The sequence below is a fragment of the Paramisgurnus dabryanus genome, chromosome 13 (assembly GCF_030506205.2).
Source record: "Paramisgurnus dabryanus chromosome 13, PD_genome_1.1, whole genome shotgun sequence".
NCBI lineage: Eukaryota > Metazoa > Chordata > Actinopteri > Cypriniformes > Cobitidae > Paramisgurnus > Paramisgurnus dabryanus.
In genome coordinates, this window is record NC_133349.1 from 18,121,636 (window position 1) to 18,143,941 (window position 22,306).

The 22,306-nt window shown below is 35.8% G+C and overlaps 2 protein-coding genes across 3 annotated transcripts; one reads left to right on the forward strand and one right to left on the reverse strand.

The window, feature by feature from the left end:
- Positions 1-3,022: 3,022 nt before the first annotated feature.
- Positions 3,023-6,643, forward strand: LOC135743321 (serum paraoxonase/arylesterase 2-like). Its single transcript, XM_065260973.1, has 9 exons — positions 3,023-3,173; positions 3,354-3,424; positions 3,643-3,698; positions 4,072-4,237; positions 4,654-4,780; positions 4,859-5,059; positions 5,174-5,255; positions 5,363-5,491; positions 5,577-6,643. Exons 1-9 carry the CDS (start codon positions 3,097-3,099, stop codon positions 5,736-5,738), a joined length of 1,071 nt encoding a protein of 356 aa, XP_065117045.1. The 5' UTR covers positions 3,023-3,096; the 3' UTR covers positions 5,739-6,643.
- A 1,036-nt stretch (positions 6,644-7,679) lies between these two features.
- Positions 7,680-14,298, reverse strand: LOC135743172 (engulfment and cell motility protein 1). Of its 2 annotated transcripts, XM_065260744.2 has the most exons (7): positions 14,012-14,298; positions 10,797-10,933; positions 10,568-10,680; positions 10,321-10,428; positions 9,825-9,907; positions 8,414-8,491; positions 7,680-8,196 (listed from the first exon to the last, which is right to left on the reverse strand). In XM_065260744.2, the coding sequence occupies exons 2-7, from the start codon at positions 10,832-10,834 to the stop codon at positions 7,984-7,986; spliced, it is 633 nt and encodes a 210-aa protein (XP_065116816.1). In that variant the 5' UTR covers positions 10,835-10,933; positions 14,012-14,298; the 3' UTR covers positions 7,680-7,983. The 2 variants fall into 2 exon arrangements, with proteins under 2 accessions (XP_065116816.1, XP_065116817.1); XM_065260745.2 differs by lacking the exon at positions 14,012-14,298 and having other exon boundaries at positions 10,568-10,699.
- Between the last annotated feature and the right edge of the window lie 8,008 nt (positions 14,299-22,306).

The following is a 22,306-nucleotide window of genomic DNA, read 5'->3' on the forward strand; positions in this document are numbered from 1 at the left end:
TGACATTATCAAGCCTGTGAAGAGTCTTTCATAGGCAAAATTAGAACACAGGACACTCACAGAGAACACAGAGCTTTCTTGGTAGAAGAGGAGCTATTTCTGCACTACTCCAGTTTGTTTCCATGGGGAAATGAGTCTATTTTCTACACTGTCACATGTCCTCCCATTATATATTCAGTAACCTATTTCAAAACTCTGTATTATTGGTATGCAAGTTCAGTTCACAGTGGGACCAATACACATGTGCAATTGTATTGTAGTAGCAAATTCAGCAACAGTTTCACTCAAATGTAAATCTGAAGAGTGATTCGAGTTTGCTGTATGACTAGTAGGGCAGGTTTTTGTTTTTCTAAAGCCACACCCCAGTGGTCAGAGCAGGGTGGTGAGAATCATTTGCTTATTGTAAGTATTCCATGGCTACAGTGCTGTGGTTCACACACTCTCAGTCATCATGTCAACTCTGTGAAAATACAGAAGAAACTATGCAGTCAGGAATGACAAAATGTAATTCGTGGTTGATGCAAAGGCTGGGTAGGCTCTTTGTTTAATTTACAAGATAAGTAGTTATCATTTCAAACACATATATTACATATTTTATATTTTATTGCCAAATAGTGCATATTATTATTATAAATTATTTGAATCAGTGACGCAAATTATTTACTTAACTTTCCTCTTCTGAGCTACATTTACATCGACACGTTTTGCCTTACTCGTGCTGAAATCATTTAGAATTATATATTCTGATATAGCATTTACATAAACACTGAATGTGTATAAAAGTGCATAAAAATGATCAGAATAAAAGTGACATTTTGTAACATTACATTAAACATCAGCATGGTGCTGTGACTATAAAAAGGGGATGAAAATAAAGTAATGAATAATTCTTAAAAAAAAAAACCCAAAACAATTTTTACGTGAAGAATTGTCGAAGGCACAGATGTCCTGTGTTAAAGGGATACTTCACTTTAAAATGAAAATTCTGTCATCATTTACTCATCCTCATGTTGCTCTAAACCTGTATGAATTTCTTTTTTCTGATGAGCACAAAATAGGATATTTTGAGAAATGATGGTAAACACACAGCAGTAAGTGACCATAGACTTCCATAGTAGGAATAAAAAAAATATGATGGAATTTAATGGGTACCGTCAACTCTGTACTTACCATCATTTATCAAAATATTTTCTTAGTCATTTATCACAATACTAACTGTGCATTCAGACCGCCACTGGCGAGAGCGTCAATAAAAGCTCTGGCTGCCCTGACAACGACGCTAAAGAAAAGTTGTAGTGGACGCTCTGACGCTCGAATGCATTCTCTGAACTTCTCTCAGCCTTCCGATTGGTTGCCGCCAAACCGCGTCATATCTCATTACCATAAAGTTGAGCTGATTTCAACTCTCCTCGACGCTCACGCTGTACATGACGCGCCGCTGCTCGCGCCGCTGCTTGCCGGAGCTTACCGCCGGCTCTCATTGAAAATGAATGACTTCCGGCCACTTTGACACTCTCGCCGGTGGCGGTCTGAGGCTATATCCACACGAAGCCGGTGCATTCCCTATCCGATCATTTTTTTCCCTTGCTCTAAAAAAATAATCCGTAAACACGAAACCACTGAAACCGACTGAAAGCGGTGTAGTATATATGCCGGACCAGTATGGGGCGCTGTAATTCTGCCACAGATATACACTATACACGGAGAAGAAGACTTTGAGCATGCGCATAGCCAACGTATGGTGTTGTCCATTATTGCTTGTTGGTCACCACAATTGCATAGAAGCAATAGATTTTGCTGTAATAAAGCTAGTAGGCTTTAGTAGCTTCTGTAGCACGAACACAATCACGTAATCCGCCGTTATTGCTGTTGCTGTTACGTGTGACGCTTCCGACACGTGATGTGATGACGTTTTCGCTTCACAAAATATACGGATTGGCTGTACAGACGAAACCGCAAGGGTGTCGGTTTCAGATTTATCCACTTTAGGACCCGGTTTCAAAAAATAGCGGATTCAGTCTCCCAAAACGCTGGATCCGTGTGGATGAAACGCCAATACGATAACAAATTTATACGTATGCAGTGATACGCGTCTCCGTGTGGACAGCCCAATGCACAGTTACAAAATATATTTCTCCTACTAAGGAAGTCTATGGTCATTTACTGCTGTGTGTTTACCATCATTTCTCAAAATATCTTATTTTGTGCTCATCAGAAAAAAGAAATTCATACAGGTTTAGAACAACATGAGGATGAGTAAATGATGACAGAATTTTCATTTTAAAGTGAACTATTCATTTAACAGTAATGTTGAAGGCCTATGGTAGTGTAAAATATTTCTGAGATGTGACTAGAAATAAGTATGGGGCAATTTTGATGATTTTTTACATTGTGTCAGTATGTTGTTGTGCAGATTTTATATATCTATAACAGTAAAAAACTTGATACGTATCTGTGAGGATGAGGTTTCACACCATTTTTACATAATTTTCATCCAAAGACCACATATGCAGTTGTTTAAAAATAGAATCAACGAATGACTCATTTACTTATGATTCATTTTTGCACTTTGCAATGATGTATTTATGAGACACTGATTATATGCATCATAAACGAGCCAAAGAATTGTGCAATTTCCTAATAAGCAGATAGGCAAGTGCTGTTAAATTATCCTGCTGTAGAGATTTTGTCATAACCTGACACCTCTTAGTGAATTTGCCTTTAAAACTTTATAACACAGCAAGCAAAAATAACAAAAAGTCCTACATGTGTCATTTACTGTAATTAGAATACAAAATCGCAATAGTGCCGACTGGTGGCCAATAAGTAGTACTTAAATTAGTTTGCAAATTATAAATAATTCGGGATGTAACGGTTAAACCGCGTGTCCCATTAAAAATGCCTGTCGGAATTCGATGTTGAATCTTAAACTTGTAGTTGAGTTTTATTTTTTGTACCCACTGCGAAATCATCAAATGAGTGGGTCTCATTCACATTCGTACGCATGCTTAGTGAATGAGACCCCCTGTCTGTTATGTTGCTCATGCGCAATAAACGTTGTTGGTGTGAAGCCGCCAAGTGCTAAAGTTTAACAACATGGGGAAGATAGCAGTACTCTCGCTTGTTGCTTTAGCCATTTCAGTTTTGATCGGTGAAAGACTAATAACATTAAGGTTGGTTAACTGTTTGTTAACTTTCTTTAAGTAAAACGCGTGCTTATGGTTTTCTTAAACAGCCAAAGTTGTTTACTTTCAGCGCTGCATCTGATCTTTGCATTTACATTAGCAGCGTGGTCATAAAAAAGCAGGCGAGAGGTTGCGATATTTATGTATCGTTTTTAATGTTCTCCACAGGCACTTGACACTTTCTTCTAGAGCACTAACTCAGAACTACCTGCCCAACTGCCACCTGATAAAGGGCATAGGTAAGTTAAACACACCTGGTGCGTTTCTGGCCAGCTTTCAAATACTGAACTAAATTTGCAGCAAATGTCTAGTGTTATGTTATTTCTGGTGCTTAGTAAACAACGTGTTTAAAACGAGGGTCGACGACAATCAAAGGGCGTTTTTGATAAGCCTGACGGTCTAATTAAATACATATGGAGTTGACGCATTTAAAACGTCACACATGTTGTTTTTACAGAGTTTGGGGCTGAAGATATCACCATACTTGAAGATGGATTGGCCTTTCTGAGCACTGTATGTCGTAATAAAATATCGAAATATACACATTTCAATACAAATGAAACTCATAAATCTTATATTTGCAACAGTTATTTGTTTCCCAGCCAGGGCTTAACCTAGTCCCAGACATATGCATATTTGATGTGTTCTAATAAAAAAAAAATCTTAGATCTTGACATATTTTAGTGACATTGTTTTGCCTTTAAGATGCACACCAGTATTGTTTTTTGTAAGGTTTGTTTGTAAAAACTACTTAAATGTCCTGGATTAATCTTAACCCTGTCCGGAAAACCACCCCACTGTGTCTGAAGGGCCACTTAAAACACTCATAGGTTAATAATCAACAATAGCAGTGTAAAAGTTTTCATGTTTAAATGATCATACCTAGGGCTTGAAGTTTCCAGGATTACCCTCCTATTCAGATGATCCTGGGAAGATCTATACTCTGGATCTCTTGGATTCCAGACAAAATATTCAAGCACTGAGCATCAAGGGAGGATTTGATGAAGATTCTTTCAATCCACATGGAATAAGCGTGTACACAGATGACAAAGGTTTGTATGCCATAAATGTGCTCCTGTGGCTCAGAGCATTGCATTAGCAGTGCAAAACCCAGGGCACACACGTGCTGATAAAATGTATACCTTATAATGCACTTTAAGTCACTTTGCATTGTTTGCCAAATGTTAAATGTCCTGACTGAATCCAGTCTATACTTTCATTTATCACATTTCTGTATGTCATCCAAATGTCATCAATTGCTAAATGACAGCTAATTACAAATGTTGTTTTTTGTACAATGGTATAAAACACACTCATAATGCTAAAACATGTTTTCTTAAAGAATAAAAGAAATCTGGCCACCTAGTGGTAAAAGAGTATTTTTGTTAAATATATAATCTGCACTGGCAGACCATGTAAATGTATTTTGATGAAATGTAAAAGTTTGCAAATTCTTTTCTCTCTACAGATGGTGCAATTTATTTATTTGTTGTTAATCATCCTCACGGAAAAAGTCAGGTGGAGATTTTCAGATTTGTTGAAGAGGAAAACTCTCTTCAATACATTAAGACCATTAAACACGATCTGCTGAGAAGGTATGTGCTTCATTAAACCACAGAAATACTTTCCTAACGCTAACTTGACGCTTACATACTGTGTGTGCATTTTGTTAGCGTTAATGACATTGTAGCTGTGGGTACCGAAAGCTTTTATGCCACCAACGATCATTACTTCACTAATGGGTTTTTGAAGTTTTTGGAGCCATTACTGACTTTGGGCTGGTGTGATGTCATCTACTACAGTCCTGATACAGTGCAGGTTGTGGCAGGGGGCTTCCTTTCTGCCAATGGCATAAATATTTCCCCTGACAAAAGGCAAGTTTCAGAAGAAAAGCCTAGGTTTGCATTGCAATCAACAAAGCATCTGGAATAATGTCCTGTTCATATTTTAATAATTCAATTGACCCTCAATTATTTTCTCTTTTCCAGGCATTTATATGTATCGGATGTAATGAACCATACTATTGTTGTCTTGGAAATACAGAAAAACACTATACTGTCCCGTTTAAAGGTAAACACAAAACTACATTCATCTCATTTGTGCAATAAGGCTTGTAAAGTATGAAGTTTTAGTTTTTAATTTGTTGTAAAAACGCAAAGTTATTTTTTCTTGCCCAGGAAGTTGATGTAGGGTCACTATGTGACAACATTGAGGTGGATCGCAAAACTGGTGATCTATGGCTGGGCTCCCACCCAAATGGTCTTAAATTTTTACTTAGTGATCCCAATGATCCGCCTGGTTCTGAGGTGTGTGTACTGTATTAATGTATGAAATTGTTAACAATAAAACAAAAATAACATTTTTTAAATATATTACCATGTTCTCCTTCAGGTCATCAAGATTCAGGACATCCTTTCTGAAAAGCCCAAGGTGACTCAGGTATATGCAGATAATGGCAGTGTGATCATTGGTTCTTCTGTGGCAACTCGATATGGAGGAAAATTACTTATTGGAACAGTTTATCAGAAAGCTCTGATCTGTGACCTCAAGTAGGGCATGTACTTGGGGTGGTTAAATAAAGCTTGATGTTTTGTGTATGAAAATTTATTTTTGATATTGTGCATCATTTCAAAAAAACAAATTTTTTGCAACTAACAAATTGAATACAAGTTGGTTCATTGGGTGGTATGCCAAAGTTATGCTAAAATCTAAAACTATATTTTTTAATTATGTATAATTGCTTTTTTATGACCTCATATTATCATAAGGAAGAGAAATATACTATTTCCCATATGCATTCATATACATTAAGCCAAAAGTGACATTTTCATATAATGTTATTCAGAATATGATCACTGAAAGCAAATGGTTTGTCATCTGCTATCAGTTTAGCATTGCAGATGCTTACAGCTATAGTTGTAATGAAACAATGAAAAGTCTGCCATCATTTACTTACCTTTATGAGTTTCTTTCGTTTCTCCTGCTGAACACAAAGATATTTTGATAAGTGATGGTAACCATCTTACCTTCATTTAACAAAATATCTTCTTTTGTGTTCAACAGAATGAAACACATGCAGGTTAAGAACAACATGAAGATGAGGAAAGGATGACAGAATTTTTATTTTTGGGTAAACTATAGCTTTCATTTGGACTAGTTTAAAAGTAACAGGGGGAAAAAATCACATTAATGTGTTTTTTAGGGGAAAAAAAGGTAGAATTGTGCTCTTCAGAGGATTATGGGTTATTTGTATTATGATATGAGAATATCATATGCCTAATTTTCATGTTTTACATATAGATGCTAAATGAAGGCTGATAATATATTGAAGAATCCATGTCTGTCCATGAATAACTACCACAAAGTATTTGTTGCAGTAATTACTGGTATTGACTGTACACTGTAAAAAGTGTTTCTGTGCCTTAGTAGATTTAACTAAATAAAATGAGTAAACTGTGTTACTTTTTTTTATCAAAATATGAGTTAAAGTAACATAATAGTTTGAATAATTTGAATAATTCTAAATGAACACATCATTGAGTAAATTCAACTTCATTTTATCATATATAATCTACTTTAATTTGTAAGAAGGAAATTAACTTAATGATTTTGTGTTGAAAATACGTGATTTTATTATTAAACATAACTAACTAGGCAGTGGACTCGTAGTTCCCAGCATGCTTTGCACGGGACTGCATTTGGAGAGTATAATTTGAATTTAAACTCTATTTTATGTGTTTTTAACTAAAAAGAAAGACTTGTTAGTGTTTAATGTTCATTTATCTTCGAGATTTAGAAGAGTTTTTGTTTCATCTTTGAGTTTTGTAGTTACTGTTATTCAGAAGACTGGTGCTTGTGCATAGGCTGCATACTGAAGTATGTCGCGCTTTACAGCTGCCCAAAACGAAATTGGGTGGGGGCATTGATTGAATAAACAATTCGTGCCCTCATCTCACAAAAATATGAAGTCTAAATCAATGTTTATGGAAACAAAAACAAACCATAAAAAAGTTACCTGCACCAAGAAAAGTTAATTAAACTAATAGAGGAATACTAGAACTATTAGTTAACTAAACCTAATTTTGTTGCATTTGTATTAAGTAATATTACAGTGTTTATTATACTTAAAAAAGGTTGCAAGTTGACTTTTAATAAGTTAGATCTATGTATTACTGTTTACAGTGTATCTGTGCAGTGTAATTTTTTTTAAGTTTAATCAACTTTACATTTACATGTAATTTCAACTTTCTTGACTAGAGAGGAGTTGCTATAAATTAAAAAAATAAAGTTGAATTAGCTTAAGTTATTTCAATTTTATTTGTATAATTTATAGCAACTCCTCACTAATCAAGAATTATTTAATTGTAATTTAAAATGTATTAAATTTAAAATTTGTGCAACAAGGATTTTTTACAGTGTGGGTGTTCTTGGCTGAAAGCATCTATAAAGAGAATCTAAAGAGTAAATACAGCTAAGAAAGACGCAACCCTTCAGCATTTTATATGTATTTTACTTAACACATTTTGTTCATCATATCAAATGGAGTGTTAAATAAAAATAGACAACAGAAAAGTCACTGTACACAAGTACGTTTTTTCTCTTTGCAAAAAAAGCACAGTCATGAAAGACATTTAAAAGTAAAATAGAAACCTGAAGCATCACACCGAAGTCACAATTTAGAGGGAAATTTAAGATCTGGACATGGTTCTGTCTGTATAAGAGGAAACAGGAATAGCAAAAAACAGGTGGTTAAACACTCCTTACTTGCAGCTGATCTGCATCAGTAAGGACTTAACTCTCAAGTCTGTTGTTGGGTAAAGTCGTAAACAAAGTTGTAAGTGCTTGGCTCTTTGGGAACAGGAGGAGGAACTTCAGGAATCTGAATATTTTCCAGGTCCAAGAGGCGAAGTTTTAACTCCATAGTAATAAGAGTGTCCATATCTGATTTTGTAAGTTCACTGGACATCTCCTTGCCCAGGAGAGCATTCAAACCATCGGTCCAAATGCAGTACTGGGGAGAAATATTGAAAGGAAATATAAATGATTAAGAATGACGTTCATTTCAGATTCAAGGAGTAGTAAATGATTAAGCTGATATGACAATATTCAAATAATGACTGTATTAATAAGCATAATAAAGTCATATATTTTACTAAACAGGGGTTCTTAATTTGTTCCAGGCGAGCAGAATAACTCTTATACGAATTTGTTGTTGTGAGGCTTCTCACCTCATGCTTGTCAGGTGCAATAAAATTCAGATATTCATCAGACTTATGGAGAATGGAGAATGCCAGTTCCAGCAGCTCCTGAAAGCAAAGAAATAGGCAATGATCCCCAAACCTGATACCAGACACTGCACCCAATCTCACCTTTTGATTTCCATTTGATCTTTACTCGAGGTGGTTGTGCACACCAGATGGCTTCATTGCACCTGCTTTCAAAAGCATCTAGACTTTAAAAAGCAGGTGAAGGTGAATTTAAAATATCATTTTATAAAATACAGAGATTGGAAAAATTTTAAAAATCTGGCATTACAAAATGTCTACCTTGAGATTTTTTGTTGGTGTTAAAATATCTCTGATTTATAATAGGGGCGTTTCCCAGACAGGGTTAAAATTATAGGACTAGGCCTTAGTTATATGTAAGGAATATTTGACGACGACCATTGAATTATAAGAAAATAATGCACACCCAAGGTGCAATTAGAGTGCTGTTACACCGTGGGTGTGCATTATTTTCTTATAATCCAAAGGACCGGAGTCAATTATTCCTCTTATACCACGGTTACCATGCATACCCATGAAACATTTCTCAGCCAATCAAAATACAGCATTCAACAGACCCGTGGTATAATAAGACATTAAAGTAGTTTTTACTAAAACTCAAACATGCATTTTAGTCTGGGACTAGGATAAACCCTGTGTGGGAAATTACCTACTGTATTTGTGTTAAAGAACATTAATTCATCTAACCACTAGAGGGAACTATTTAACTGTATCATGTTTACTTCACGCGCATGCTTGTTTTTCGTTTGCATGCTTGCCTTAACTTCATTATTGCCTCAAGTTATCGACTTGAGAGTGACATTCAGTTCTACAGGAATCTGCCGGTTAGGCTACAAGCCTTCCCTATTTTGGGTTTGGAATCACAAAAGGAAAAGCTTAGTACTGCAGTAGGGAGGATCTTAAAGGTGCCAAAGAATGCATTAAAATAGTATGTTAAATTGTTCTTTGATATTTACATAGAAGGTACATAACTTTTTCAAGTGCAAAAGTTATCTATTTACAACCCTAGGGTTTGTCTTTAGAATGAAATTGTCTGTTTTGCCCTATTTGGAAGGGTCATGAATAATAATACTGAAGTCTGCTCTGAGGCTCATGCCAGTAGCTCACATTAGTAAATATTTTTGGCAATTTTTAATTAATTTAATGTGTATTTAAATGTTGGGGTGTACGTGTGTTATGTTGAGATTGGCCTTTTTCCAGCAGTCCTCTGAGTGCACAAGTTACATAAAAATTAGGAAAAAACGCAATTGCGGCTCACGGTACGTCTTTACCATGTACATATTCATCTATGTCTAGGTAAATACAATTTATTCTATGGCACCTTTAAGAAATATTTAAGTGATTTGATATTTACCTTATTTTGCTTAAGCGCTCCTTTCTCCCTCATATGTGGGCAGTCTTTTCCTGTTACCACAGCTTTTATATCTGCCACCGTCACTGAATAAAATAGTATAGAAATGTTATGCAGAGTTTACAAATTCTAGTTTTTGGCATTTAAAAATGAACATACTTTTAGAAATAAAAGTTCTTCAAAAGGTACTTCACAGCAATGCCACTGAAGAACCATTTCTGGTTCCCCAGTGAACCAATCTGTCATACTGTTTTTTGAAAGAACCGTTTCTTTCTAAACTTTTAATAATCTAAAGAATAATAACTCATGAATAATAATTTAGAGTAAACTCATGAAACTGAATACATAAAAACAAAAACTTTGTCACTTTGAATATAAGTGAATCTGTTTTCTGAACATATGGAGACCCTGCCATGCCATACTATATAAGCAATTGTAAGTAAAAAGATCTTCTCTAAATGTGTAATTAACATGTGGTTGAGATTCCTGTGGTGTTTACCTTTCTCTTGGAGAGAGTCATGTGGTATTTGTCCTTGGGAAAGCTCCTCTATATCTCCATAGTGTAACACTTTGTGGTTTGGGGATAGACGACAATACCAGAATTTATCTGGAGAAGAAGAAGGGATTACTCTCAGTAGTTATGGACATTTGATAAAGCACATGCATTTATCATTGCAAGCATGTACATCGTAAATAAACTTATGTAATTTCAACATTATTGACTATTTTTTGTGTGGGTAACTGACCTTGTCTGCGGCGAGCACTGATTTTTCTGAAGCAGGCCCCCTCACACAGACGATTCAACCTCTGCTGTTTAATCAGCTCTGTCACCTCGGGCTGGAGCTTCTCTTGTAGCTCACTTAACATCCATAGTTATACTTTTAGAAAAATGGATAATCTTTCATCTTCTAAAGAAACTAAATCTAACAGGATACTCATGAAACCAGCGAAATGGTCTGTTTTTGATGTACTTACAGCATTGGATGTGACTTTGGGTCATCCTGGTTCATCATCTTGGCCTTCAGTATTGATCTGTGTGACCTGTTAACGTCCACTGTGTTAAACTCCAATGTGACACTTTAGATGGTCCGCTGCTTCTGCCTTTTCCCCACCTTAAATGATACAGACATTCATTCGCTCTCTCAATAACTACAATGTTTCTGATTCGATGTTGGTGATGTGAGCGTCCCCGACTCGAAGGCCTGAGGGCTTCAAGACAGCAGCTGTCAGTCTAGTTTGGTGTTTGAGAGCCTGATTGCTTTCGGCAGCCCTGCAATTTATTTTAGTATATGGGTCTTCACTTATGTCGTTGTACTTTTTATCTGTGTGGCTTAATGGAGTCCTTCTTTATCTCAGATGTTGCAGCTCATTGTGTGTCTGTTGTGCGAGTATTGCCTAACACAGGGCATGGTCAGACTTGGCATAGTGCTGCAGGGATGGGATTAAGGCATTGTCAATCTAATCTTCAACAGTGCTGTGACAGAGCCTGGGGAGAAGCATGCTGATACCGTGCCTTAAAGTGACTTGGCTGGCTAATGCCTGTATACACACTGGTAATGGCTGAATTTTTGGTTGCCATGTACTTGGACTTATTGCACTGAAATAATAATTTTATTAATGATGTTAGCACAGCAGCAGGTACAGTGTGTATTTAGAAAAGCACTTGGCATATTGGAATGCATTTGAATGATTTCTAGTTCCTCTTATAGCCCTGTTTGAACTGTAAATGTGGATTTGGGTGACAATAGGGAAATTTCCTTTTGAGTGGATTATTGGTCAGTTTTTCATCTGGAATTAGACAGATGTGTGTGTGGAATATTGTTCAGTTGTGTATTGCTCTTCAACTACCGAATGAAATACTCAAGGAAACAAACATGTTTGGGCATGAATTCTTTTTATTGGGATTCTGTCAATTTGATAAGTGCATTCAAGGTTTTCTAGGCCAATGATTATAAACAACTGAACCAAATGTGGGGATGTCCTTTTTGTTTTGTATTCTAAACCATCTCTTATACATGTTAATAGGCAATGTTTTTGGTAAAAAAAATATGTTATGTTCTCACTGTAAAAATGTCTTTAGAAATTACAGTATTACTGGGTATTACTGGCAACTAGCTGCCAGTAACTTACTGTAGATTTTACATTTATGTTATTTACTGGCAACAGTTTTTTCAAAGTTAAATGAATATGAAACATTTTTAGTCTTTATCTTCTACAGTAAGTTACTGGCAACCAGCTGCATAATAACAGCAAATGTGCCTTTATTCATCAATTCTGGATGTATTGTGACCATTTTTGTCCAGTGTGTTTTAATTTCAGAAAACCTCAGAAGTGACATAAAGTAACCCAACAGCAATGTAAAAGAGTGCATGCCAAAACACATGAAAGATGTGTGAATCAAATATTTACTTTTAAACTATTCCTAAAATATATGTAAAACATTAGCATTTTGTGGCTGATTTTTTTTTTGAGCATTTCCCCCCATTTTTAAACTAAAAATGCAAATACAATTTTTTTTATTAGGAATTTGGCATGAATGTTCTCGGTAGTTGACAGAATGAAACAAAAATAATAAACACATACCAATAAATACACTGTCAGACTTTTTATTGTATATATGCGGCAACTGTCCCATTACAGTACCATAACTGTACATGTTTTTTTACAGTATAATGCCTTTACCGCAGTTCCATTTTACAGTATAATACCCGTAGTTTTAAAAATATTGCCTTGAAGGGGAATCAAACCCAGGTCACCCATGTTGTAGGTCCGTAACACAATGCTACAGAGTCACTTGATGAAAGTTACCTGCTACACTCCCCAAGTAGCCTCTTCTGTCACTCTTACAACACTCCGAGGAGCGAAATCTTGGCGTCACTAGTGTTTTGAAGTCTTGAGGTCAAATTCAAATTTGACGGTCAAGCATTTATCAATAATCCCTTTCTTGTTTCTATCTACAATTCTCAATAAATTATTTACACTGCTGAAAAACAATTCACATTGGAAATTTGCTTCCCTGCTAAAAGCATAACAAATAAAATGTATTTCATTTCATAGATATATTTTATTTTTCCATTTTATATGCTTTTACAACACTATTTTATTCAACTACAGTAGCACTACTGCTGTTGTTTTACAGCAGTCTACTGCAAATTCAAAACATACAGTGAATCACTGTAAATTAAATATTAATACCCATAATGCAATGCATATTACAGTAATGAACTGGAAATGATGGTATTTTACTGGGCATTTTGTGGTAAGTAACTGTAGAAATTACAGTTAAGTCTAACAGTGTTGTAAATTATCGAAGTGGTCTCTTAATATTTCTGCACTTTCTGTTCATTCAATGAAGAATAGGCTGCTGCGTCTTTAATGTGCCCAATATACATACATGTAAATGCAAAGGATATAATGTGTATTAGATTATGGTATTTGAGGCAAATAGGAAGTAAGAATCTGCTGCTGAAGCGTTTAAAATGAGTTCTATTCAATCAATACTTTCAGGATCTCCAGAAATTGTCTTTTGAGGTATTTTACCAGCTATTGTTCCACTGTTCTTCCATACATCATGATTTATTTGAAAAGTTATGTTACCTGGATTTGTAAGCCTTAGCATTCACTATATACATGTTACAAATATGGTAGTGGTCCAACTAAATATAGGCACTGCTATTAATTATAGTAATTTAGATCACTAAATCAAGAGTAAGGGTATCACTTAAAAACACTTGCAATTAATTTGTAGCTATGTTTTTATAATATAGATCTTGTTTACATTATAGGTGAGTGGATTTTTTTTACTCTGCCCAAACATACAGAATGCTTTTTCAAAAACAAAAAGATATTGAAAAGACCAGCTAATAAAAGACCATCTTGACCAAAAAAGGAGCAAGTATTAAAAACATAAATAATATCCTGAAGAAATTTCTGAAAGATCAGATGTAAAAATAACTGTAATATCCCTGCACTGTGCAGCATAACAAAATGATAAATATTTTGAACAAATTGTCACAGACCTGACAACCAACTCTTCTCAATGCTCCAATGCACACTCAGCATGGTCACACAATGTTTACAAAAACAAACCTCTGATTATTCAGCTCTTCCAGTATTCTTGTGTTTTATGGGTTATTGTGCGAGTAGAGTCAGGTAAGGTCAAGCATTAATCAAAGGCTCGCTGTACTTACATGTCACAGCCTTGTCCGCTGTGTCAGTGCTGAAATTGCATGTGTTTTGAAGAGGAGGGAACCATAAACGCACTGTTGGCTGGTCACAATGGCAAGAGGGTGAGATCAAAATAATGCAGGCAGCAGATGGTCCTAACGCAAGAACAGTTCTCTTAAAAAGAGAAAATCTCCTTTGCTCTATAGGTGCAGTGAAATATAAGGGGAAAGGAAGTGATGAAACCCAATGTAGTAATTCCCATTGACTCTTCACTGAAAGAAAGGCTCAGTTCTGAATCATAAAAATGCTGCTTTGCTTATGTTTATGTGAGTGAACAGCACCGATTGGACGGATGCCTTTGTGGCGCCAGCCAATGAACAGCTGGCCATGGTCACATGAGTGGATCACAGAGGGAGAGCATAAGCAGGTTGGATGGGGGATGGGAAAAGAGGAGAACCCGAAAAATAATGTCTTAAGAGGCAGTATGTGTGGTTAAATCGCAGTGTAGTAGATCTCACTTGGGAGCCCAGTGAGATGCAAGAGACATTCTGATGTGTATTTATTTTGATAGGGAAAGAGGTGTCGAAGTGTGAAACCATCGAGATTCAGTAGCATCCTCCTCTGGTCGTCAAAGCAAAAGCCAGGGGTGTAGTCATTAGAATTCAGTTGTCATGGAAACCGGTTTAGTGTGGCCTGTCGGGCTGGTGGCGGGACTCGATGTCTACTCCAGCTTTAGACAATAAGAGCTTCACTTCATCTACCACCGTCATCTTTGTTCTTGATGTGTATGTGTAAGATAAGGCTGATCAGCTGTAGGTGGAGAGATGCAATGATTCATGGTCTAGGTAATGTACTAGGTAAGGGAAGGTTGGTTAAAAAATACTAATTGCATACGGTTCGTAGTGCTGAAAGGTACCTTCAAGCTTTTGTTGTAAGCTGTATAGTTGGGTGATGAACTCTTTAATTATACTATAGGTGTATTATTTAAAAGAATCATGTAAAGAATAAAGATGGTCTAGCCAAAAAAAAAAAAAAAATGCAGAATATGCACATTTTTTTGAACAAGAAACTGGAAGCAAGCAACAAGCTTGTGAATAGCCTGAGTGACTGAACTTGACCCATTTAACAAGTACATTGGTGTCCAGATCTTTCTTGTTTACTTGTGCATGTTGTCTTTCCCACTGAACTGTCTATCTCTCACTCTCATATTGTTGACAGAAAGAGATTGATGATGATGTCTCTAGAGAATTTTTCTGATGTAGGATTTGAGATATAGACCATTTCAAAAGATGTAAACAACACTGGTCCAGAAGTTTTTTAACACTTGATAAACATTAGGATAAAATACAACCAACAGAACATATAGACCTGAAAACAGTCACAAACTGAAACAGGAAGTGTTTCTTGACCAGTGTTGTTTACATCTTTTGAAATGGTCTATAACCTTATAGACACTTTTATAGGCTGTCCTTTAAAGGGGACGTATCATGAAAATCTGACTTTTTCCATGTTTAAGTGCTATAATTGGGTCCCTAGAAAATTTGAAAAAGATCAACCCAGTAACAGAGGCGCGGGAAGATATTTTCGGTAGGGGGTGCTGGGGTGCGGCGGTGGGGGGGGGGGTGTATAGAGTTATAGAATTCTAAAGTTGTTCACAAGCTTTTTATTCTGCAGACCACTTTTCTTTTAAAAACTCACTCGCACCTCCCATCCATAATGTACAGCTGAGCTGACGGTGCATACAAACTATATAGCCTATTGCAATATAGTAGAGTTTAGATTCTCTGCCAGGGTCGTTATTTTCTGCTACTATTCTCTGGCCGGGCCGGACCGTTGATTAAGCATATTTTTTATCATTACTTTATTATCCTCATAGGGTGGGGAGAAAACTATGCCATATAATCAGAAATATTATATATAGACTATATTTAGGCCAAAGTAACAAATGTGTCCAAAAAGTTACACAAATTACAAAATGATTTGTAAAAGTTACAAAATGCAACGCGAGTCATGTGCGGAGTCTCCTCTGGCACCCATCACGCACGGGTCTGCTGTTCTGTATGATGTAGCTTAAGTGCAACACGGAGTTTGAAGATGTAAAGAAAAAAAGAAAAACAGGAGAATTAACTTTAAGCAAGTTTGGAGGAAAGTCGGAGGTATGGAACCAGTTATACATTCTCACTCGTGCCAATAGCCTACGCCGGCTTTGTTTTCCTTTGGTTTTTTAAGTTTTTAATATTTATAATTTCTAACATGGAAACTTTATTGACATCACTCGAGTTAAGGCGATTAGTGGACCTTTCAATTCACGGGTTTCATTTAATTCTATTTTTTAAACGTAAATGTAATATTTTTTTCTTAAGTTTTGTTTCAGTTTGCAATGCCTCCTGCGCAGCGGTGTAAAAATAAGATATTTTTCAACTTTAAAATTCAAACATCATATCCTAAATTGTCGGAATATATTCCATATGTATTAATTTGGATTTATAGATGTTTAACATTAAAATCGATGCATGGGAATAATTTACATTAATTTTTGAAATGCCCACCACTCTTAAATGCGCAGGTTCCTTATTGTACATCGAGGCTTTAAAATTTAGTTCCTTTCATGTCGTTGTAATCATTTAATTCAATCTTTTTTACCTAAATGTTTACTTTAAATAGTTTTTGAAAAGATTACCTTTTTCTGATATGCAGGATAAGGAGTTATTTGGAGAAATAACGCTAGTCCTCGGGACTTTTGGGCTGTGTGATTGAAAAAAAAATCGCAATCACTTCGTCAAAACAAATCTGATTGGCTAATAAACACTGAACTAAATTAAATAATTTTAAAATTACTAAATTAATAATTCTCTCTTCATCACACAGCCCAAACATGACATACAAAATGTCTTGGAACAGTAACAAACAACAATCAGAGATATTTATAAGCGATCATTTTATGTTCATTGCAGTTTTAAATCTTTGCCACCAGGGGGTGCTGCAGCACCTGCAGCACCCCCACTTCCCGCGCCCATGCCCAGTAACTAAAGCATGTGAAAAAAGGGTCATTAAAATTTGTCTCCCCCTGTGATGTCAAAAGGGATAATACCGCCCCTTACTCTGCACTATCCAACCACAGCACTGCCATTTAGTACAGAGATCAGCTCATTTTCATGTTAAAGGACACACACAAAATGGCACATTTTTGCTTACATCTACAAAGTGTCAATTTGAACATGTTATAATAAATTATCTATAAGGTATTTTGAGCTAAAACTTCACATACATACTCTGGAGACACCAAAGATTTATTTGACTTTTTAAAAAAGTCTTGTGAAATGTCCCCTTTATTGATTGAATGAAAAGTGCATGCAAGACTTTTTGGGAAAGTATTTATTTAAACAGGACACTTTAAATGAAGTGACAAATTAGGCCTATGAAACAGAAAAAAAGGAAATGATACACAAAAGGTCACACTAGAAATAGTTAACCCTAGGTTATTCTAAAACCTGGGTTAATGGAATCCTGTGTTATCTGTTTCACGTTTCATACTGTTCATACTTAATCAGGGACTAAGAGATAACCCGGGGTATTCATAATCTGACGTTTCACACTGTGGATTCCTAAACCCTGGGGAGTGCTGCTACACCTGTCTGTAATTATCAAGCAACCCTTAACACCTTGATTATTTAGCTGCTTCAGCTGTGTTTAATTGGGCTCATAACATCAACCCTGCTTCGTTTCACACTGCATATGGTTGGCACCGCAATGCGGGTTAACCCAACAAAAGTGGTGCTAACCCTGCTTCAGAGCAGAGTTTCATAACCCTGGGTTAATTTCAGGGATAACCCCACTTCTTAATTGCAAGTGTGAAATGATCCTTAACCTAGGGTGAAAAGCGGGGATTAGAACAAAGATAACCCAGGGTTAAGCACAGTGTGAAAATCCCTAGTGGGTTGGTCGTGTTAAAGAGTTTGTAGGGTTTTTTTTACTGATCCTCGCAAAAATGTATGAACTTTTTAAACTACATTAAGATCAACTGTATTTTAATATCAGATGTTAATTATAAATAGTAGATATTAAAAAGGTTTTTATTTTTAGTAAAGTAATCATCACATTAAACATTTAATAGGCTAAGTAATTAATTGAAAAATCAAGGGCCCTATTTTAACAATCTAAGCGCATTTTCTAAAGCGCACAGCACAAAGTCTAAATGGGCGTGTCCGAATCCACTTTTGCTAATTTAACGACGGGAAAGGGTTGGTCCTATTTTTTTAATGAGTAATGGGAGTATTTTCGGTGTAATGTGCAATAAACCAATGAGAGTTTCAGCTCTCTGTCTAATCCCTATTTAGATGCAGACTTTGTAAACTGAAAAACTAAGCGGAGCAAGAAGATCCCCAGTTTAAGATTAATGTTAAATAATTGTGTTGTTTTTCACTTGTATTGAAATTGTTATTTTTTATTAAAACCTTTAAAACCCGTTTTCTTTTAGTCACGGAAGTAAAAAACAGGCTTTTAATTGTTTTAAATGTATGGCTATCCAATATCATAAAAAATTATTTACAAGTTTGTAAGAAAAGGTTTTTACTCTAAAAATACTTTATTTGTAACAAACAGGAGATAAAGAATTTACAAACTTCTCTCCGCACGTTTCAGCACTTGGACAGCATCATGAGTTTTTTTTTTAAGCATTACTTAAAAATGTTTCTCATCTCACCATATCCACAGGTACAGAGTAATCATATACAATAAATCCGTGAGGTAGCATTTAAAAAAAAACATTTCAAAACAGATGAATTTGTTTAAAGCAAAGCATTTAATTACTTAGCAGGCTACAGCTGAAGCAGCTCTTTACGACTTCTAACGTCTCATAATTAGTCCTCATTGATGTCCAAGAGACTCAATAATAATCTTTTACATTCAATCCTTTAATCTTTCATATTCAAAAGCATTTTTGTGCTGCTGCGCATTCATGCATGTGATAAGCAAACCCGCGTTGTCGTCCCGTTTATAGGCGCATATTACTAATGCACTCTTTTAATAACAAAAAACATATAGGGCCTTATTTTAAAAAGGGCAAGTGACTTTGTGGGCGGATCTTGGGCGCTGTTGCTATTTTCCCGGCGGGAGAAATAACTCTTGTGCCAGGCGCAAATCAATAAGGGGTTGGTCTGAAGTAGGTTCATTATTCATAGGTGTGGTTTGGGCATAACGTCAAAAAACCAATCAGAACGTCATCCAACGTTCCCTTTAAACGCAAGTGCGCAAGTTTCATGGCGGGTTGCTATTATTATGACGGATTTACCAGGCGCACGCCAGGAGCGGTTCACAGCCGAGGAGACCGACGTTCTTGTAAGAGCATTCGCCAAACATGGTCAAGCATGCGCCCTTAAAATACCATAATGAACCATGTGCATACCGTGTTTTGTCAAAATAAGTGTCTGCTGCACACGCGTCAAAACCATTTATGATAAAAGAGATGCTCATGTTCACAAAATATATGCAAAACACTCACTTAACAGTAAACTCTGATTACGCATGAGACTATGCGAGTATCTGGCAAACGCGTGTGTCTCTTTTATCATAAACCCTTTAGACGCCTCTGTAGCAGGCACTTATTTTGACAAGACACGTGATGCACACAGGATCTCTTGACGCGCAGAAAACATATTTTGAAATTACGAACCACACACATAACGGGCTATGTTGTGACGAACTTTGCATCGAGCGCCCTCAAAAAAAGAAGTCACCGGCCGCCACTGCTATTAATTGTAAATTATGATGTTTTTGGTGTAAGTTTACATTAAAAAGTAGACCTCAGAGAACAATGTAAATGCAGTTTGCACTGTAAATGTACTGTAAAATGACTTATCACATTTAGTGATAGGAAGTCATGCTACTTAGCTACCTCTTAAAGTCCAAGATGAAAACAACACAAACTTTCCAATCTGCAGTGTGCTATAAATCCATACACTTTCTCATCGCATTGCAGACATTCTGTGCAGTATCAGCATGTATAATGTTGACTCATCTATCTGGAAACCTCAGCAGCTTGTTTATCTTTTCTTACCATTAGTTTTAAACAAATCTCACAGAACTGCCATTAAAACAAGCATGTGTGTTTTGGGGCAGATTCGGTTCTTTAAACTGTTTAAGGCCACTTTATTGTGTTAATGAGCAATTCTCTTTGAAGACCTCCAATTAGCACAGAGGTTTTAAGGACTTACAGTAAAGCTTAAGTCACTAGAAGGTTTTAAACTTTCAAGAAGTTTTTTAATGAGAAGTTGCAGGTATTATTTTGGTCTGTTTAAAACAGTGTGTTTATGTGTGGCTTTGGGTGTACACAGATAATAAGAAGTAAACCCATATATTTAAAAATCTAAAGATATAATTGCAGAGATGCTGATTTTATACCAATTTTATTAGGAATATAAAAAATCACAAATTTTTCTACTGTACTTTTACGCATGTCTACATTGACTTGAATCACCTCCAGATTATAGTTTTACTAGTAAACATTAAATAGACAAAATACCATTATAATATCTGCCATTTTGTTGTCAGCCATAACACCACCAACAAAATCCTCTGTGAAATCCTACTGTACTATAAATATTTGTGCATGTTTGTATCATTTGTACTACAGTCCTATGTAATTCCTTACATAACCCCCATACAAAGATATTTTAGTGTGTAAAAGCTGGACCCTTAAGAGTCCTTCACAATGTCTGCCAACCTATTCTTACATGTGCTTTGAAAGATGTCCTCTCTAATTTTATTTATCTGGGATGCAATACCACTACAGCAGCACCAATTAACTTTCCTTACTAATAAGTTGTAGTCTCAAAACATAAAATAAAAAAACTGGTTATGCAAGAGGTATGTTATGCAGGAATGCAAACATCTGTCAAACAGAATGCACCTAACCACCTAAATCTCACATCTGTAAAATACAAAAACTGTATTTATATTCTCATCATTTAACGGTTGTTGTGACTTTGTAATTATGTAAGTTGTAGTGAGCCACTAGATCCAATTTTTGCTTCAGATTATAGAAAGGCCAAAACACCTTCATCTTAGTAAATAATCTTCAAAATAATCATCAGCACATCTGCCGACAACACGTGTAAAACAACATCTTCCTTGGGAATGCAATCATAAATGAGCTTTATGGATTTTTGTTGATTTGTGGATTTTTTAAATAAAAAAGCATTTACACATCTGGTGCCCAAACTTGTTGTCCCAGTGGTGATGAAACTTACTCAGCGCTCAAATTGATTTCAGTGCTCAGTAAAATATTTATTCCATACTTGGGCTTCTCCCAGGGCCTGAAGGTCTCCTGTTGCTTTAAGGTCTTGTGGCTTAATGTTCAATAATTCAGTTTTATTTATTTTTTGCAGGAATGCAGGCAACAATTTCCAAATTTGTTGAGGCTTAAAGAATTCTTTAAGGATTTAAGTATCATGTTAACCACACAAATTTCATACACGTATGTTTAGGACAGTCAAACAATTTATTCAGTATTCCTATGGAAAGATTAAGCAGAGATATAATTAATGGCATATCTGAAAAAATGTGTTTGTATCTGCTTATTATTAAGGCAAACTGACATGACTTTTGTGTGGTGGTGCAGATGGATGGCAGTTCAACAAATAAGCAATAACAGCACAGGCTGTTTTGAGGCAATTTTCATATTTCTGTATAAATAGCAATTCGTCACTGTTTGCTTAGTGGTTTGGAAAACAGAAAGGTCTTTAGGGAATTCTCTGTGGAGATGTGTCTGTTCTGCATTCTAGAGTCGGGTTACATAAGTACATAATTACTTCTGGTCATTGCACATATGTATTTAATCCTCCGCTCCTCTTTCTTGAAAATAAAACATCACTCTTTTAATTCTGTGGTAGAATTTAGTATCTTTTTAAGTGTGTATTATAGTGTTTACCCTGATTTCGGTGTATTTTGATCAAGTCTCTGTAACTGAAACTTTAATTTTATTATATTTAGTAGATGTATCAGTACTAATAAATGTGCTATTATTTTGCCCTCCATCTCACTCCAGTGGACCTTGACACTGGGTTGAGAATAATTTCCAGTAGCCTCACCTGTGACACACACACATCAGGATGTTTCAACAATGACCCAGCATCTGACAAGGGCACACCTGCCCATTTCACACACTGACGTCACAGGCTATTTCTGGAGCGAGTCACTGTCATAAGCACTGACCTCCTCCTGCATTCTGGAAACAACATATAAAAACATAACGCCCCCCCCACACACACACAAACACATATTATAAGAGCTTGCAAACATTTCAATAGTTCAACAAGTTC

Bases quoted from the DNA above. Each gene is read 5' to 3' on its own strand.
- LOC135743321 (XM_065260973.1), top strand. From the start codon at position 3,097: ATGGGGAAGATAGCAGTACTCTCGCTTGTTGCTTTAGCCATTTCAGTT. The intron at 4,238-4,653 runs GTTTGTATGCCA...TTCTCTCTACAG, and splicing joins CGTGTACACAGATGACAAAG to ATGGTGCAATTTATTTATTT. The intron at 5,060-5,173 runs GCAAGTTTCAGA...TCTCTTTTCCAG, and splicing joins AATATTTCCCCTGACAAAAG to GCATTTATATGTATCGGATG.
- LOC135743172 (XM_065260744.2), bottom strand. From the start codon at position 10,834: ATGATGAACCAGGATGACCCAAAGTCACATCCAATGCT. The intron at 10,429-10,567 runs GTCAGTTACCCA...CTTCTTCTCCAG, and splicing joins CAGTGCTCGCCGCAGACAAG to ATAAATTCTGGTATTGTCGT. The intron at 8,197-8,413 runs GTGAGAAGCCTC...ATTTCTCCCCAG, and splicing joins TTGCACCTGACAAGCATGAG to TACTGCATTTGGACCGATGG.